Source organism: Porites lutea, chromosome 13 (assembly GCF_958299795.1).
Source record: "Porites lutea chromosome 13, jaPorLute2.1, whole genome shotgun sequence".
In the NCBI taxonomy this organism is placed as follows: Eukaryota; Metazoa; Cnidaria; class Anthozoa; order Scleractinia; family Poritidae; genus Porites; species Porites lutea.
This window is the reverse complement of record NC_133213.1, coordinates 22,291,202-22,310,047: the sequence shown is the minus strand read 5'-3', so window position 1 is coordinate 22,310,047 and position 18,846 is coordinate 22,291,202. Positions and strand designations below refer to the sequence as shown.

The 18,846-nt window shown below is 40.7% G+C and overlaps 2 protein-coding genes across 3 annotated transcripts in view; one reads left to right on the top strand and one right to left on the bottom strand.

Annotated features, from left to right (window-relative positions):
- Positions 1-18,846, top strand: part of LOC140922644 (striatin-interacting protein 1 homolog) — a 33,501-nt gene that overhangs the window by 13,620 nt on the left and 1,035 nt on the right. Inside the window, exons 10-22 of the mRNA XM_073372630.1 lie at positions 148-395; positions 774-839; positions 12,518-12,581; positions 12,856-12,927; positions 13,683-13,757; positions 14,108-14,205; positions 14,874-14,925; positions 15,378-15,452; positions 15,887-15,987; positions 16,464-16,530; positions 17,633-17,737; positions 18,009-18,092; positions 18,587-18,707. Of these exons, the coding sequence (XP_073228731.1) occupies positions 148-395; positions 774-839; positions 12,518-12,581; positions 12,856-12,927; positions 13,683-13,757; positions 14,108-14,205; positions 14,874-14,925; positions 15,378-15,452; positions 15,887-15,987; positions 16,464-16,530; positions 17,633-17,737; positions 18,009-18,092; positions 18,587-18,707 (1,228 nt within the window). The remainder of the gene's footprint in view (positions 1-147; positions 396-773; positions 840-12,517; positions 12,582-12,855; positions 12,928-13,682; positions 13,758-14,107; positions 14,206-14,873; positions 14,926-15,377; positions 15,453-15,886; positions 15,988-16,463; positions 16,531-17,632; positions 17,738-18,008; positions 18,093-18,586; positions 18,708-18,846) is intronic.
- Positions 72-8,565, bottom strand: LOC140922645 (uncharacterized). Of its 2 annotated transcripts, XR_012164095.1 has the most exons (3): positions 8,409-8,565; positions 6,961-8,099; positions 72-171 (listed from the first exon to the last, which is right to left on the bottom strand). XR_012164095.1 is itself a non-coding variant. In XM_073372631.1 (2 exons), the coding sequence occupies exons 1-2, from the start codon at positions 8,482-8,484 to the stop codon at positions 7,402-7,404; spliced, it is 774 nt and encodes a 257-aa protein (XP_073228732.1). In that variant the 5' UTR covers positions 8,485-8,565; the 3' UTR covers positions 6,717-7,401. The 2 variants fall into 2 exon arrangements, 1 of the variants encoding a protein (XP_073228732.1); XM_073372631.1 differs by lacking the exon at positions 72-171 and having other exon boundaries at positions 6,717-8,099.

Sequence of the window (18,846 nt, the reverse complement as noted above, 5' to 3'; positions counted from 1 at the left end):
GACTATCATATACTTAATTTTTGCACCTACAAGGTTTTAATGTCTAAAATTCACAATTCATACTTTAATACCGCTTCACACGTTACTTCACACTCTAAAATGATTCACTCTTATATCGTCTTGTTTTGTCGTGCAACCTTTTTGCAGGTTTCTCTGGGTGGAATAGAAGAACTGGCAAAGAGAAAGGAAGAAGTCAGAGTAGCTTGTGGCTTGCCGGCGAGTTACGAGTTACAATGCCCGCCGCAACAACCCATCGACAACGAGAGAATTCCCGCCCCACACACCCCTCCCCCAGGATCGGATAGTGACAGCAATGGTGAAATTATATGGGACAGGAGCGAGGAGGAACCACAGGAACAGCGGCACAGGCCGCCCAAACCACGGCCTAAAGTCAGGTATTAGAGACCTTTAGATTCGAGAACGTGAACGACTACGAGTACGAGATTTCGCGTCTTCTCAAAATATTACCCTGGGTGCCAAGGCTCCGGTTTTTCTCGCGGCTTCAACGCTCGTGTCTTCGGCCTTTAGCCGAACACGTGTCGGCCTGCGGCCGACGAAACGAAGCTCCCGACGCACGGGAGTAAAAACCTCTGGTACCCAGGGCACAAAATACAGACTCCCCGGAAAGCTTTGGAGAGAGGGCGGACTTTTCCTTTCTTTCACCCTTTTTCCTCCGCTCACCACTTCACGCTGCGCGCTGCCCTCCACTATCTAAACTCCTGGGAGAGGATAATTTGTACATACATTTCTAATGTCTTTTCTTTTTTTCGCAGACAAAAAGATGTTGATATTTTTCTGGATAATACTAGGAACAAGTTCGTTGGTTTTCAGTTGAGAGGGTAAGTACATTAATTAATTAAAGTAAATGAATATATAGGCTAGCAGTTGTAATAAAGTATTTGGTAGCCTGCGAGCAACTCTTCATTTCGAGTAGCCAGCGGAGCCTCTGGCCCTCTAGACCAGGGCGGATAAAGGTTGGGCGGTGAAACGAGCGCTCCGCTCTTCATTTAATGTGTGATGCGGAGTAGGACTGGCACGAGCGCTCTTTCTGCGCTTCCGGTGCGCTTGAAGGCCGGCGAAATTTTCCTTTTTGCAAACCGGAAATCCTATTTTCTTTCTGTAATTTCAGGCTACAATGTTAAATAGATAATTTCGTTTCATAACAATATCAATAACCAGTTTCATATGTTTGTGTCTTTACGTCTATAAGTCAAACTTGTTGGTCGTATAATGCCAAAATTTGAGTTTAATTTGAAAGTGTTGAATACCTCCTCCTTCCACAAAATATCACCTCATCGTCTTTCGCCGTTTCGTTTGCAAAAGCTTAACACTTCTTAACCTCAATTTTTACATATGTTAAAGAGGGATAAATTTTATATAACATAACGAAAAATTAGATTGATATATATTGATATAGTGGCGTTGCACTTCTTCAAACTTTCCTTCTCGGATGCAACGCGCCATGGCGATTCGCGCAATGCGTTGCAAATCCGGCAACCGCATGTAAACAAAATTTATCGAGGTTAGTTGTAAGGTTTTTTCTCCGTTTTTCTCTCTAAAACAAAACAAGGTAAACAGTAAAAACTGAGGGGAAACTAATTTTGAAGTTTCGAAGAAACAGAAAGACGTATGAGATTTTTTTTTTTCAAAATTAAAAAGAAGGATGATGGTGACTGAAATTAGCATAATTTCACCTTGCACGAGCTGCACGCATTTATAAAATACACGTCATCGAGTTATGAAACTTTTAGTTTTGCCATGGATGACATGGATGAGATTTTCCTTCGTGTTTTAGACAGTACTTAGTTGTTTTTGTTTTGGAATAACATCTACATGGGCGAGTAGCAGAACGAAAATTTAATTGCAGTGTTAGAGTCATGGAAGTAATAAAAGAAACCCTTTGAAAGAGATGTTTGTCAACTCCAACTAAACCTCCCGCAAAAAATAGCAACATTTGCCTCTCGGAGACAGCGTACCAGCACAAAGGAACGAGGAAGAAGTGCAAGAAAACAAATCAAGCCGCCATAATTCAGTGACAGCGGCAGTGTCTAATGTACAAACCACATCGCAAGCCCTGACCGAAGTCGAAAACAAGCGACATTTCTAAGCAGAGTCCCAGTCCACTGCATCACACCTTTTTGCTCGGACGCGCTCGTTTCACCGCCCAACCTTTATCCGCCCTGCTCTAGACTGCGAGCAGTCTCTCTTTTTCTTCAAATTTAGTAAGGGGAGTGCACGCGCGAGCGAGCGTCGAGCGGCGAAGCTGCAAGTTGCGAGAAACGAGGGCGGCAGCCCGAGAAGAAAAAATATCTCTCCCGTCTCGCGCCTTCAGTAACCGGCGTGGTCATTTGCGTAACTCGCGCGTTTTGCTCGATGGACCAAGAAAGAGGAGAGACTGCTCGTAGTCTACTGGCCCTCGCGTCTCCTTTCGCGTACCCGCTCGCGCGTGACTTGTCGCGTTATCTCGCAAATGGAGAGCTTGCTCGCTGGCTCGGGATTATGAAAATCCCGAAGCATCATTATCACGTTTTAGTCATATGACTCGTGATCACTGATACATGAGAGCGAGGCCATATGGCTTCATGAAAGCGAGATCAAGTGGCGTCGGAACAGAAGATACAAATAAAAGCTAGCTGATGACAAAGGACACCTAAGACGAGGTTCTGTTTGCCCGAACGCAGCAGAGGACCAAATTCCGTAAAATTCAGGTTTTTCTCCGTTAATAAATTCAGCCATTGTCACTTCTAACCCCGTGGAAACATGTGGAAGGTTTTCTAAAAATCTTGAAGGGCCGGCAGCTTGCCTTAAAACTAAGTGCACGAATATAAGTTTTGGTTACTAATAGGTGAATTTATGAATTTAAGTGCAATGAAGTGGTCACTTGCTATTGGTATTTGTTGTAAGAAGTTATGCATATTGCAATTGTACTCAGTTGAATAAACTTTTGATTACCTGGAATATGAGTGGACATCTCAGTTCCCTCTTTTGGCCTAAAAACATTTCTGTAAAAGCTTATTGCCATGAGCGGAGTAAGTTGGGGAACCATATATTATTTTGTAGCTTTCCTTCAATTTTCTCTCCCCCCCCCCCTCCCCCCCTTCCCCCCTCTTCTCGCGTCTTTTTGTAATACAGGTGCCGTTTCACTCGATGTCACCGTGAATTAAATCGACTGAGAAGTTCAGGAATTGTTGTTACCGAGCGGGTTACAATGTTTTAAAGTAGTGAATAAAGACAATAAACAACAACGGCCAGCAGATCCTCACAGCGAGACGACAAAAAACTGATCTGATTCTAATCATTTTTAGAGATCTAGCCATTGAAGTGAACTCATTGCCTTATAGTAGTGGTTTTGTTGTTCCGTTGTAAAGTAATGTCCTTTGTCTTGATAAAACGAAGTCTTAGTAGTCTTGGGAGTCATGCCTCTGGTCCAGACCTTAAATTTATAATATTCGTGCGTCCTTGCCATTTCCTACACATCAACGTGACATTTTTCATGTTTATTGTTTGGATAAGCCGATTTTAGAATAATCGAGTAGCTTCTGTTCCATCTATTCATTCACTGTAAGACATGCTGTTCTTGTCGCTATTTGCTTCCATCTTTGTATGTAATTCCTACATTAGAAAAATAAACGGATATGTTGACTTGGCAGACCAACAGCCATGTGACTCTTGGCAGACAAGCCAAATGTGCTTGTGGTTGTCCCGACCGTGGACGTTTCGCATAGAAAAAGAAGAAAAATCTTTTATTAAACGAAGAGGTTCGGTGTGGAGACCGGAAACACTTGTACTGATTCGGCTACACAAGATAAAGTTGCTGAAAGGATTCGTTTTAATGACCTAGCAAAATTTTTTTTAATTTTATGTAATTAACTCGAAAGTTATATAGGTTAAAACCACCTTGCACAGTCAGCGTAATAATTAGTATAGCAGAAAAATACTGCTCGGTTGCTTTCTTTTGAATAGTTACACCCTAGGATTTCATCGACACAGCCACAAGTTAGACGCACCTCGTATAGCAGAATAAACAGTACCACAGGAAAGTATTGCTCAGTAGCTTTCACTTGAATAGTCACTCTAGGATTTCATCCACAGACTCAAAAGTTAGAACCACCTTGCGCAGCTTAGTAAACAGTACCACAGGAAAGTGCTGCTCAGGAGCTTTTAAATTTCAATGGTTGCACTTTAGGATTTCGTGCACAAACGTAAAAGTTAGAGCCATGTTACATAGCATAAACAGCGCCAGTCAGAGCAAAACTTGTTCTAGTTTTACGCTCGGTGGGTGAGCTGAAGTAGTTGTCTTGTAAGAGAATGTCACGTGAATTAAAACGCAAGTGCGAGGTTTCATGATGGTAAGCGCTTTGCATGTAAGTGGCATAATTCCCTATTTTAGATTTACCGCGTTTACCGCGTCAGTTCTCTATTTGGCCTTTAAAACGTCAACTTTTTGGAGAACTGTTTTTGCCCAGATGAAAGAGTGGATCGTGCTCGGACAAAACTGGGATTTGGGACCACGCCCAAATCACGAGTAAGTCAACCCTTGATCTGCTCAGGCACAAGAAATATGTCAGTAAAACTATCTTTATTTATTTCCTACTTAGAGCCCCCAAGCGGGAATCTATAATATTCCATTACGTGATATAATGTTTAATAATTTCACCATACGTATTTATCTTTGAAATTAGTGTGCACGTTCGCTTGTGAAGATTTCATTCGCTGAGTTGAAATTTAATGCTCTGATTAAACCACAACAAACACAATACAATAGGAAAAGCGAAGACTAAAAAGAGGTAAAAAAGACACCAAAAGTTTTTCAGGAGCTCGTAGCTCTTATTTGAATCAGGCTATTTAGGATTTAAGTCATTGACAAGAGGAGTTTTTACTGATCGTATATTTCTTTGCATTTCATAATCTGAATGAATCGCTAAAACAGCAAAGTGAAACATCAAGGTCACCCAGTGACTGTTTCCTACAAATGTTTATAAGAAAGGGAATCCAAACATTGTCTAGGAATTTCTAAGGTTATGTCTTCACTTTACGGGATAGCTCTTCAAAGGCACGAAAACCCTACCGGATACGGGCTTTTGATCACACATAAAAACGTTTATTTCGGAGCGGTTTCTGTGACGGAGCGAAGCGAGGCAGCGCCGCGCCGATCTTAAAATTGGATCGTCGCATATCGGATAGGTTCAGTTTGTGCCACTCTTCGCGGCCGTCGGTGTTAGCAGGTGTTGTTCATGCCAAGCCGAAGTATTTTTCATGTCGGCATGTTAAGCTTTCCAGTTTAAATAGTGTAGACAAAGCTTAATAAAGGTGACAAAATTATAGTTGACTGTTCCATGCGTGTGCGATGTTCGAAGTTTTTTTGTGACTTTGGAAAGATGAGTTTTTGCGTTTTACTATCCTGATTTGACAGGACTAGCTAAGGTACAGCGCTTGAGTAGAAGTCGCGGGCTTAAACCCCGGACCGACCGGACCAATACTCGGGATCTTAAAATAACTGAGAAATGTAGGTAGACAAAGAACGGCTGACCACGGATGACCTTGTAAAATGGCGTTCCTGTCCTCAGTCGAAGATGCAAGGCATAGCATATTCAATTAGTAATTTCTAGCTAAATACATTGACATTCAATGTGCAGGTTTTTGTTAGTCAGAAAGGTTCCCTTAAATTTTCGGTCTTGATAAAAGTGGCCGAAAGAGTCATCAGAAAACTTTAAACCTTTGAATAATTTTAGAAGGCATGAGTCACTCTATGTATGTCTAGGTATAGGAAATTTTATCGCGCCGATTAGAATGCACTTGCAGACAGATTACTGTTTTACAAAGGAGTAATCGGAGCTTCGGAAGAGTGCGTTCGATATGGTTGTTAGGCGTACAGGTAGCAGTTGAGGGGGAAGAGTGGATTGTCGCTGTTTAGCCGAGAAGCACATTGAACAGTATCATTGAGAATAAATTTAAAAGTCATGCTGAAAGATTTCATCCACAGCACTAACAAAAGTTAACTTCGTCTGGCGATTGCTAAGTGCAGGAAACGGTAAAACCTTCTGAAATTCTTAGGTCAAAACTTCCTTTTTGTGCGGTTTGTGACCCAATCCTTCCTATTAAGTAGGTATTAATAACAACCGAGTATTATCTCGAATTGCACTTTGAAGTGGCAAATTAATCAAAAGTGCGTACGTGCCGCACGTTTGTAGTGCAATTCAAGTTGGCCTCTGTCCAACTTAAATCCAACACACGGAATGAGTTATTCAGTAAAATACCTTGAAATGGGAAATCTGAAGTTTTACGACTGTTCAGTAACACGTCGTATGTTTTCTTTGGCTTAATGTTCTTTTATGAATGTTTTGATTTCCGTGTGAACTTGTTTTATAAGCCAATTTTAATCTGCGCTTTTTATACCCCATACCCTGATGCAGTATCAGGGCAAGCCAACAGGTGTTCCTTGCGCTGTTTTTTGCTAGGAATCGGATGTTTGTCTTAGATCAACTTGCTTTTCATAGACGCCGTTTCACAACCAAATTTAACCCAGCCCGTTCAAGAATTCGCAAACAAATTTGACGACTATAACGTGCTGACAATTTCCTTGATGAAGCGAAGTCACTCGTTTCACTCGTTTTCGTGCATTCGAAGCGAACGAAGTTTCCTTTACTGTACACAAAGGAGACCGACAGCTCAGCTGTTACCTTTCTTGCCAACATTTTAAAGTATTTTATCCACAGAGGCAATTGGGGTCAATAAAACGGAACCATCTGAGTCAAATCTAGACAATCTAGAACATTGTTTATACCCCTTGCTAAACTGAATTAACAGGATAAAGCAGTCTAGCTACTTGTCAAAGCCTCTTTTGACTCTTCGTTTTTTTTTTCATTATTTATTTTTAGCTGTGATTTGGCACCTATTTATTGTCACGTTATTTTATTAATACTTGTAATTGACCTAAATAATGCTCTTTTTCATAATTACCCGAGACAAAGAATTTAAGATCATCAAAAGTGTTTTTTCTTCGTTTGTCAATGTACGGCCAACTTTCCCGCGATCTAAGAAAATTAAATAACAAGGTCCACGTCTTTCGAGGAATCTAAGAACAGATAAATAAAGTAGCCCAACAAGCTAAAAACTGTCTAAAAAAAATGCGTTACATAACCACTCAATCACAAGGTGTCAAAAATGTTATTTAAAACGTAAACTGCGAGAAATCTCGTCTCAAGCTTTTTTTTACGTTCGTTTTATGCGACCAAAGAAAAAAAGGAAATTACGTATTACACTTAAGGGCCACAAATTATGTCTTAAATAGAAATCGAGCACTTGTTCAACCTTAACAACTTTTTTCAATGACAGTCTTGCTGCACTGATTTTTCCATTCGATCAGAACAGTGAAATAGAATCGCGAAACGTTAGTCTTCTTCATTGATCACCACCACAAGTGTATTGATGTTTGTGAAGAAGAGACATGCGAGAGAATGAACGCGTGCATTTTGAACAGCAGTATTTCTTTACTGCAGAGTGCGTTTGTAAATGCGCTCGCAGATTTGAACGATCGGCAAACGCGCGTTGACATTTGGGGCACTGATAAGGCTTTTCCCCCGTGTGCGTGCGAATGTGGCCTTGTAATAACCACGGACGGCTGAAAGCTTTCCCACAAACTGTACACTTACACGGCAGAGTGTGCGTACGTATGTGCATCTTAAGCGCTCCGAGGGAAACATACGTCTTGTCGCAGTGTTTGCATGCAAACTCCTTTCGACGGTGATGGTGCTTGCGGAACGACGCAACTGTCGCGAAACTTCTTTGGCATTCATCGCACGTGTGCTTTTTTACCGCGCGCGAATTCTTCGGGAAATCTGTTGACTGTTGATTTTCTTCCATCACTTTTTTCCCACTGGAATCTCTGGGTTTTTCTTCGTGTGTCAACAACAACCTTTCATCTTGGTTCAGGTTCGGTGCACACTGCAACGGCCGTACGCGAAGTTGGAAATTATACGATGTTATTTCTGCTGGATAAATCAGTGGCGTTCTGAAACCGTTCCAACTCCGCACTGTCGAATTTTCTTCACTTTGCACGGAATCAGTGATAGTTTCACCTCGGAGGTCAAGTAGGCGACCTGATGGTTTTAAAGCAAGATCGCGAGTTAACCATGTGCTTCTACTGTCAAATAATATCGCAATACCGGAAAACTGTGAAGTTGTTGAGCGCTTACAATTTCATTTTGAAGCAGTAAAAGCGGGGCAGAACTATCTCATTTTAAATTGAGATGTGTAAGAAATGAATTTTTGTGAAAGTTTCAACGGAAAACGTGAAGAAAAGCGAACAGAGTTTTTTTTGGCATGATTACACTTGTTACCTACATGGAATGATCGGGCGCTGGCATTTATAGTCAATGACAAGTGCACAAAATGAAACTAGATCGTACCTTTCGGCTTCGCCTCATAAAAAGCGTCTTTGGTAGATTTCTCTTGCCTCTTCTTGATCAAGAAAGATCGAGGCATCGTTGGTTCTCTGTTGAGTACAGTAATCTTAAATCACTGCCAAACAGCTCGCTCCAGCTAAACGGAAAGCAAATCTCTGCGCGTGTCACCTCAGATTTGCGGATATTTTTTTGCCAGATAGTGTTAAATCGGTGACGTCATGTAATCGGTTAATAATCTGTTCTTTGTGTCTTTTGCATGCACGCTTCCAGGCAAGCTGTCAGAAGAACAATACACCATTAGTGATCTGGCTGCGGCAAAATCGAAGATCCGGGGGGCGGGGGGGAATTCTTCCATCCATTTAGGACTGCCGTGCCGCGAAGATTCTTAATAATATCTGAGGGAAATAAAATTGAGAATTCACGTCATTTTTATTGCCCCGAAATGAGTAACAATAATACCCGATTTTGAGGGAAACTGGCAACGCCAGTTCGCAAGTTGTGAATGGGTCGTTTTTAAATCTTTTTTCTAAGTGGACTTTATATAAACGTCAGTGAAACGTAGCCGGTTCCAGGCTCTTAAAAACAATTTTCCTAGAATTCTAGAACAAATCCTATTGAAATCGTTTTGTTAGAACGGTTACTCTTGTCCAGGTTTTTATAAGCGGCGTAGGTTGTATTTATCAACCAAATATCAAAATACTGTACCATAAAAGATACCGTGACCGGCCGCTTCGGACACGATCAGGCCCTATCTCACTGAATCTCACCCCCCGGCGCAGGTCTCAGTTCTCGAATGTGTAAGATCGTTTGAGGAATTTCTGTGGCAGGTGGGCTGTGATGCGGACCAATGCAAAGGCTAAGTTCGTTATTAACAGGAAGTGACTTCTCTCGATCTCTCCAAGCCGTGGTCGGGGTAATCTTGAACGGAATTTGTTTTGATTTTGCCTGGAGATTCGTGTTTGATATCAACAGGTGTTGATCACACAGAAAACTATGTGAAAGAAAAGTTCAGGTTTTTAAACGCGGGTGGGAGCTCTAAAGCTCTTAACATTACTAAAATCACAAGCGTGTCTAAATGTTTGTTTGTTTAACCCTAGAAAAAATCCTTGAATTACTGCTAAACCACTGCAGGAAATTACTACGCGGTAATGTTATTTTCATTGATCATACTCTAAGATTTTCACAGATCGAAAGCTTGAAACCGACGTGTAAAGTAGAATAAAATGTATTACAGCAAAACATTGCCTTCTTTCCACGGTTGCACTTAAGACTTTAATTCAGGGATATAGTATGTACTTGAAACTGTTCGTTACTGTATACAAAGCCCATGAACATTACCGCGAAAAAGTTCTACCCATTCGCTTTCATTTTCAAGATTACCTTTGGTTTTTGACTGATCGCGGCGATGGACTCAAAACATTAGCAGATTGCTTTGCACCTCTCAGCACAACAGAGCAGGAAAATCCTGCTCACAGCCTTGATTGATTTTGTTTTTGAAAAAGCTGACACTAAAGAATGTTTTCAACTTGATTCATTTTCTGCAAAAACAAAAATCACCTGCACAGGAAATTAGTGCAGATTGATAGCCTTCATTTAGATAGCACAATTACAGATGGCATTTCCTTAAGTAATACTAAAATTAATCGACAATAAAGAATAATACATTGTTATCATCATTATCTGAAACTGACTGTCAGAGAGATTTTCCCTATTAAATAAAGGTTTGTTATTTGTTAGGCTTTATGTGCAAAGACAAAGCGACATTGTATTTTGCATGCACAAGGATTTGTTTTGTTCATAGTTTGTAGCTAACTATGTTTTGTTCAAAGGACGTGTGATTTTGTTAACTGAGGTTATGAAAACACATAATCTGTATATTTCTAGTTTTGATATGATTCTACTCTGATTTCTAAAGTCTGTTTAATCACCAGTATTCGTACCCACCCTCGCGATTACATTACATGATCCGGTAGAAACAGGTTTTCGCAAATTCCTTAACCAGAAAATAGCTGATCATTGCACTTTGTGACACTTACATCATTTCTCATGTTCTTCAAAGACGTGATAATACTTCCTTTACCTGTTTATACATATAACGCTGAATTGTCCATACCATATCAACAAGAACCATAACAGTAAATAATTAAGGAAAAACCCCCTGTCGAAGGGTGTAAAAGCACTCAGTTCTGTCCGTACGGCCGTTGACATGTTTATTTAGTGACCTTTTTTTTCCATTTTAGCATTGCACAAAGCGGGCTTTTTGTTTCAATACTTCAAATGAGGGGGATATTGAACTGAACAAGCGCCATATCACACGTTTTATGGTCTTTATTCCAACTTTAAAAAACTCAAGCATTTGCATTCAGTGGATATGGAAATGCGAAAGCTGTTCGTTTTTAAATATTACGCACAAAACTTTAGCCTTAAAAGGTTGCAATTTTCCCCGGGTTTTTTACATCTGAACTGACTTTTTAAAAATCAATACCCATTTTTCGCCCCGTGATACTTCACTAGAAAACCTCTTTCAGCTCTCTTAGCCTTCTTTGATTTGTCATAGTCAGTAAACGCGAAAGAAAAGCTAGGAGAAAAAAAAAGAAGGAGAAAAAAAGAAGGAGGACTTGAGAGAGAAGAGGCCACTTTATCCTAGTCCTCACCACGCCATGTTTTAGCTCTCACAATCACAAGCAACTACGAGGACGACCACAACGACGACTTCATAAAACAATAGGTTTAATGATCAAAACAACAGCTCTGCACGTGCATCACCCTTTTTAGTACATTTCTTTGACGTCCACTGCACGACTACCACATGAAACCTCCTAATTTGCCGTTTTATGGAGGACGTGGACATGCGACGACGAATTTTCCTTCCTCTTTTTGAACCTGAATAAAATCCTTATGAATTCAACTCCAAGAAAAGTCGCCTGCATTTGACGTATTGAGAGGGTCCAAATAGACGCGATTAAGTTTGAAAGAACGCAAATTCATTTTTTACGGACGTTTTCACTGCCGTCGTCGTCGTCCTTGTTTAAGGTCCCTAATGAGTCTGCAAAACAGATGGTACTATTCGCTCTTTTGAGAAGAGCGAAGGGAAGCGCAAAGATAAGTTACAAAAGGGCATCTTTATTCTCCAGTTTATGCCAAAGATGGATGTAATGTCTTCTGTATGACGCATATAGATCGAGAGAAGTCACGTAATGGTCTGCGTCTTGGAAAAATTCTCTTTTCACAAATGTTTTCTGTCTATACTAAACCGCAAAGCTGACATATTCAGATTTATTCACATTTTTAAATTTTTCACCCTCCCCTCCCCCTTAGGACCTCTCCACCACTCCCCACCACAGTTTATATCAGCTATTTTGACGTTAAACGTGACACTGGGTCGAGGCAGTGTCGAAATGCATCATGAAACTGTTTTGGGGATGCTTGGCTATTACGAGGTTGCGTAGAAAATGGTCAAAATCCCCCCCCCCCCCCCCCCCCCCAAAGAGACAGTCCCGTAGTGCAGTTCGACCCAACACATACCCAGTCTCCTGTCCAACCTCAAGATGGGCAATAAGCCATTTGCGAGTTCCAAAACCCTGGCTTTCTAAACGAGGCTAAGTGCAAATTAAACCTTTCTTGAGATAGTACGTTTCATTGGCATGGGAATAAGAAGTCATTTTCATACCATTGGCTTCTCACTTAGCTCGCTTTGAAACAGAGGCCCGGGGAAACTCGGAAGTTGCCTACATTGTTTGGCAGCCGAATAGAGCGGTTTTCATTTGAGTGTCGAAAAGTAATTGGTTTTGCACTTTCTACACGATGCGATTGGCTTAAAAGATTCGCGCCACCTTTTCATCCAATCAGAAGTAAAACCAAAGCCAATTGTGACGCGCTCGCATGCATTTTCCGGCGCTTTGCGTCAGCCACATGTAATTACTTCGAGTTTTGATTGGTTCAATGTATTGTCTGTGTCCTATGTGATTGGCCAGAGTAATTACTTTGGTTTTGGTTTTACGACACTCAAACGAAAACCACTCTAGAATGTTCTTCAGTATTGTGTACATTAAGTGGACTAAGTATCTTTAACGAAAAATAATGTTCCAGAAATATTTTGTTCTTGTTTGCAGCGACTCTCACACAATCGCGGGTCTTCCTGGGCCGATACATGAAGGACTTTCAATTCTCAAAAAGGTAATTATGCTCGCACTGTTTTTGTGTTTCTCTTTTCAGTCCAAAAGTGACTGCTTTGACAGGAAAAACACTGTTAGATGGGTTTTTTTATTATTATTTATTTCATGTGAAATATGGACTATTTCGTAGCGGTTCTTTACCAACAAGTGCAAAATAAAAAATACAACAAAGAGAAGCAAGATAATTTATGGTTTTACTGTGATCGCGGAGTAACTGAGAAAAACCTTCTACCAGCATCAGGTTTGATATCAAAAGAATGATATTTTCTCCACAGCATATGTATGTCTCGCTTTCTGAGATTCAGATCAAAGACGAAGAGGAGGCCTCCAACAGACCTTTCACTAAGGTATTTAATTCACGAAAATCGCAAAATTTTATGGTGTAAAATTATGACTGCTGGCCCCTCGCGTGTCTCCCTCACGCACGCCCATTCTCTCTTGCGCCCACTACTTCCAAGCGCCTGCTACGCAGGCTAATGACTGGCGAAATACTTTACGTAAGTACTGCTGAGGCCTCAATTAAACGATCAGGCCTTATTGAGAATGGCGACGCAATAAATGGCCTTTATATTTTTGTTTGACGGATGCCCGGTGCGGTATTCCTTATAATGGCCCATACGGAGAGCCTCCGCCCGAATGGGGTACCTTTTTGAGGCTTTAGTTATATGATAGGATAGGGACATCTATCATTTCGGTCTGTAAAAAGGCCAAAGGACTAACCGAGAAGAATTTTATGTTTGTGAAAAGTAGGGAAAACGTTCCGGTTTTGTGATTTATATCGTATTTAAAAGACAGTGCACTTACAGCAGTTAAAAGTGATGCAGAGGTTTATACTAGGTATTCGAAAGGGTACCATTTGAGGTATACGACAGGGGCTCCTTTTCTGTAATAAGTGGTATATAAAAGGGTACAGGGTTGGACCTCGGGGCGGAGCCTCCCCATATAAAACTTTGTTGACCACCCGCCCCGGGAGTAAAAGCTCTAAAGAGCTAAACTCGGGACATGTTTTCCTATATAACCGTCTTCAGGCAATGTGAGAGAAAGATGATTTTTTTATTGCTAATCAAACTTCTGTGACACGTTAGTTTGGCATTCTTTACAGGGAAAAATCGACGTTCCTTCAAATTCTGTGGAACAGTTGTACGAAGCAATGCTACCTAATTTACCTCAATACATGGTGAGTAGTGTTAGCAGGCTCTAAAAATTCTACTCAACCATCTATGGAAAGTCTGTTCTCGCATATTTTATATCCACGCAGAGAAAGAGAGTCCCTCCCTTCTGAAGCTAGGAAACGAGCGGCTGAAAACTGTTCAAAACAACTCCTGTGGATTAAACTGACTTGACACCTCGAACTTCGTTTTGTGTAGATAGGGCCCGCACGAATCTACAACTGCAACAGCAACGGGAACGTCTAGAATACAATAGATTTAGTAGGAAAAATTGGGTTGAACGCCAGAGGACAAGATTTGTGTGGTCCTGGGATCCTGCTTTACACATAAGATTCACCGTATTTTATTTTTCTTTCAGATCGCCTTGCTTAAGATTCTTCTCGCTGCTGCCCCTACTGCTAAAGCTAAAACTGAGTCTATAAACATACTGGCAGACGTGTTGCCTGAGGATATGCCGTGAGTTGATTTTGTCAAAACATTTGTCTTAGATTCATTAATACGAACTGAGTTATGCAGCAAAATAAACAGTACCACAGGAAAGTACTGCTCAGTAGCTTTCACTTGAATGGTCATACTTTAGGATTTCTTCCACAGACTCAAAAGTTAGAACCACTTTGTACAGCATAATAAGCAATACCACAGGAACGTATTGCTCAGTACCTTTCATCTGAATGGTCACACTTAGCCTGCGAACAGACTCCCTAGTGGAGTGGGGCGAAAAGGAAAATCGCGGAATCGTCGCCGATTTTTTTTTTTCACCCCCACTCCATTTTGGAGTCTGTTTGCAGGCTAGGTCACACTTTGGGATTTCATCCGTAGAATCGAAAGCCAGAACCCCCTAATCACTGAATAGTAAAAAATCTTTTTTTTTTCTTTTTACTGGTTAAAGTTAATAAATTTATCCGGCACAGATTCGACAGGTAGAAACCACGTTTTTTAATATATATTAATAACAACCAGTTTCATAGGATCTAAAATACTGTTGTGTAGCTTCTTTACGCCGTCGCCCACAACCCCTTCACCCTCCCCTCCCACAACCCCTTTACCCTCCCCTCCCACAACACCTTCACCCTCCCATCCCACCGTGCTATCTCATTTCATTAGATTTCTTCTTTACTCTTTAGTTCATCGGTTCTTCATTCCATGAGATTAGGAATTGATGTTAATAGACACAAGGTAGGTTAAACATTGATTCCATATATTTTTAGCCTCTGGTTAAATCCATCTGCGATGCACCGCCGAAACCCTTTTTCTGTGTCCCAGGATTTGAGTACTCGCCAAGAGATTGGCCTAGTCTGCTGCACAGCCGTTTTTTTTAGTGTCGTCACGCAACAGGAGCGTTGCGTGACGACACTAAAAACGGCTGTGTAGCAGACTGAGATTGGCCTGGTAAGAAAAGCCATGGTTGATTTGTCACAGGTAGAGGAAAATTAGAAACGTATTTTCGGTAATTCATTGCAGTTCGTTGGATACCCAAAACAAGGATCACGGCGCTGATTTGCAGACATTTCTAATAGTCTTTAACAGTGTTTTCAATTTTCTTTTAACGCTAGTTTTTTCAACGAACAAAAAAACCTGCAGGCATCTATGTAACTGTTTCTTGCTTCTTGTTGTCTTTCTGTTTGAAGGAGATCATAGTGAAAGCCATTTCAGGGGTGCTGTTTCTTTTGTTAAAGCACTTTAAGCTGAATCATATATATCAGGTAAGTTCAACATTGACTGCCTAAAAACTTTAAATCCTTTCCGTGGTTGGTAAACGTCGTAAGATAATGGCCGCGACTCGGAAGTCCGGCAAATAAGCAGCTAGCCGAACGAAGATAGCACAACGAAGGTGTTATGTTTGCTTTATACGGGCGAACTAGTCTTGTAGAGCTGGACTGGATTCTTAGTTGTTATCAGAATATATACTTTAAACAAGACTTCTTTCGGCTTCGTTTTATGTTTTTAATACTAAAAAAATTCTTCTTCTTGAATTTAAGGTTCCATTTGCCCAATTGCACACTTTCAAAGCTCTTTAAGGCGAAAAAAGAGGAACTGAATCTTCGTGTAAAGCGTGCAATGCGTGTATACAAATAGGCATATTGTTGAGAGTCCTTTTTTTTATAACATAATATAGTTCTCTCGTTTCTATCTCTAGTTTGAATTCATGAGCCAGCATCTTGTGTTCGCCAACTGTATTCCTCTAATCTTGAAGTTCCTAAATCAGAACATCTCCGCGTTCATTGCGGCCAAAAACACGTAAGTTATAACTTGTTTTTTTAAACTGAACTCAATTTAATTGTCGTGCTTTGTTCAGCACTGGATGCAATACTCGCTTTTATTTCTCAGGCAATTACAGTGACAACCAAAACCAATTGTTTTCCCCCGCATGTTTTCCCGCCCTTTTCGTCCGCCGTACGTTCTTTCTTTAAGATGATTGGTTAATTTAGTTGCTTTCGTCCGTTGATTGGCCAGAATTATCGCTGCTTCCTCCGCCAATCAGAAACAAAAAGCACCATGCTGGCTTTTTTCCCGCCTTTTGCGTTTACGTGCTTTCATTTTTAATTCGTCTGTTATGATTGATCGAAGAGGGTTGTCTTGACTTTTGTGCTGTCTCGTAATAAGCGCTGCCCTCAATTAAGCGGTTGGACACTTCTTGCACCAGGTACTAAGGGTAGCAGAATGTTGATTAAATGGAAGAGATTGAAGTCAATTTCTGTTTTTGCTTGATTTAGCATTCCACAGCTCGATTTTCCAGCCTGTATCTTGGGTGACCCCTTGGAATTAACCGCCGAGAGTCTGGTAAGTCGAGGCTGATTTCACTTCCATTTTTACTCAATATTGTCGCGCTCCTAGTGCTTACGATGAACAGAAAAAAAGACCACAAGTCCTTATAGCTTTCTGGTAGTTGTGGTAAAATGACGCCAACTTGAAAATGGCCGGTAAACTACTTTAACTTGGGTGTGCCACAGGCTGTCGCTTTAGAAAAAATTTAGTCTTTTTAATAATCAGATATATATGCATAATTTTGGAAACGAAAAAAGATGATAGATTCCACAGGACCTACACTGGAAAACAAACCACCCGATGTAAAGAGGAATGGGTACTAGCTTTCGGCGCCATGATTTCTGGGGTCGTTTTGGTGGGCAAGCGTTTGTTGTGATTTGTTGGTCGTTTCCAGAGGCAACTAGTAACCAATCAAAACTAACGCTTGTCCACTCAAACGATCTAAGAACTAGTTGCTTCGATCTCCCTTTTTAGCTCATGATCTAGTGATGAATAGACCTTGTCACGGTTTTGGACGCCATCTTGACGAGAAATTACAGTGTTTGTATGAGAATCTAATGTCGAATAATTTCCGTAATACGGCTATTCTGAAAAAATCACAATTGTAAACTAAAGCTACAAAGCAAAGGATTGTCCTAAAACATTTTGGGGACGTACCTGTTTCTCCAGAGGCTTGCTTTAAATTTTCCATATATTTGTCTGTAATTTTCCCGGGACTTTCGTAGAGACAAATGTATAGAAAATTTTAAAAAGTGGTTCTAGGTCTTGTAGCGCATGTAACGCCCTCAAATTTTTTCAGGAGAATCCTTAGGATTGAAGTTTTAGTTTACAAATCATATTTTTTTCAGAACAGCCCTTCTACGGAAATTATTCGACATTAGATTCTCACACAAACACTGTAATTTCGCACGCGTTTACCTACTCGTCAAGATGTTGTCGAAAACCGTGACAAGGTCTATTTAGGAAAGAAAACCTAGTACATGTGGGTTTCACTCTCTATTTAGCTAAATTGCTGACTAGTAACTGACACATTATTTGTGTTTAACAAAATCAGCGCCGCGAACTTTTTGTACTTACGCAATGACTGAAACGTTGCCGTCGTGTTATCTTTTTACAGGAAAATGCTGATCAAGAGGCCTGCTGTTGGAGGAACTTGTTTTCTTGTATCAATCTTGTGCGGGTACTGCAGAAACTTACGAAATGGAAACATTCGCGAACAATGGTGTGTCTTTGTTACAGGATTATCATGTCGCTTACATTGTGTGGAAAAAATCTTAAAAGATTTCTTTGTTTTTTCAAAAAGTGGCCAAAAACTGACCGGTGCATCCCCGGTAACTATCCCAGAAGCAATTACGGGGCGCATTTCGGCTCCAGTTCAGAGAAGTTCTCGTTTGTAAAGTGATGAATTGGATGAAGCAATCCTCTCGTTTAGCAGCTCAAACTGAGGTGTGTCACATAGTGTTACATTACTAACAAATATTTCCTTGTTTTAGATGCTGGTTGTGTTCAAGTCTGCGCCGATATTGAAGCGCGCTTTAAAGGTCAAACACGAACTTCTTCAACTGTATGTGCTAAAGGTTAGCTAATGATATTTTTCTACTGGAAAACTTTTTTGGGGGAGACAGCTTTGTTTTTAGTGGTCATTAATAGCCTTTTGTTGTACATTATAATGACAGAAGGATTTTGATTTTAAGGTTGTTGGTTTAGATTCTTTTCAGTGCAGTGCCTCCCACCAACGTGGCGCGGATGCCATATGTAGAGTTGAGTTTGTTGTTGGTTGTCTCCCTTCCTTTGAGAGGTTTTTCTCCGGGTACGCGGTTTTCTCCACTCCTTAAAAACCAACATTTGGAAATTCCAGTTCGATCAGGAATCAGGTAGACGAAGAACGACACTGTGGATGTGCTAACTGTAAATCGTTATTTATTTCTATTTATTCATCATCTTATTTCACGCGGCTGGGAGGTGATAATCAACGCAATGTGAATCAACGAGAATCAAAGCCACTGTCTCTGTTTAGAATAACGGATTTTCGTAGTTATATTTCAACAATTGCTGCTTGTTTATCTCGCAGCTGCTGAAGGCCCAGACAAAGTATTTAGGGAGAAATTGGCGGAAGAGCAACATGAAGACCATGTCGGCGATTTATCAAAAAGTGCGCCATCGTCTTAATGACGACTGGGCTTATGGCAACGGTAAGTGGAGGAAACGCTGGATTTGAATACTGCTTCAGTCCAGAATAATTATTTTGATTTGTACTGTGTATTCCTTGGATTTGAATACTGCTTCAGTCCAGAATAATTACTTTGATTTGTATTGCGTATTCCTTGGATC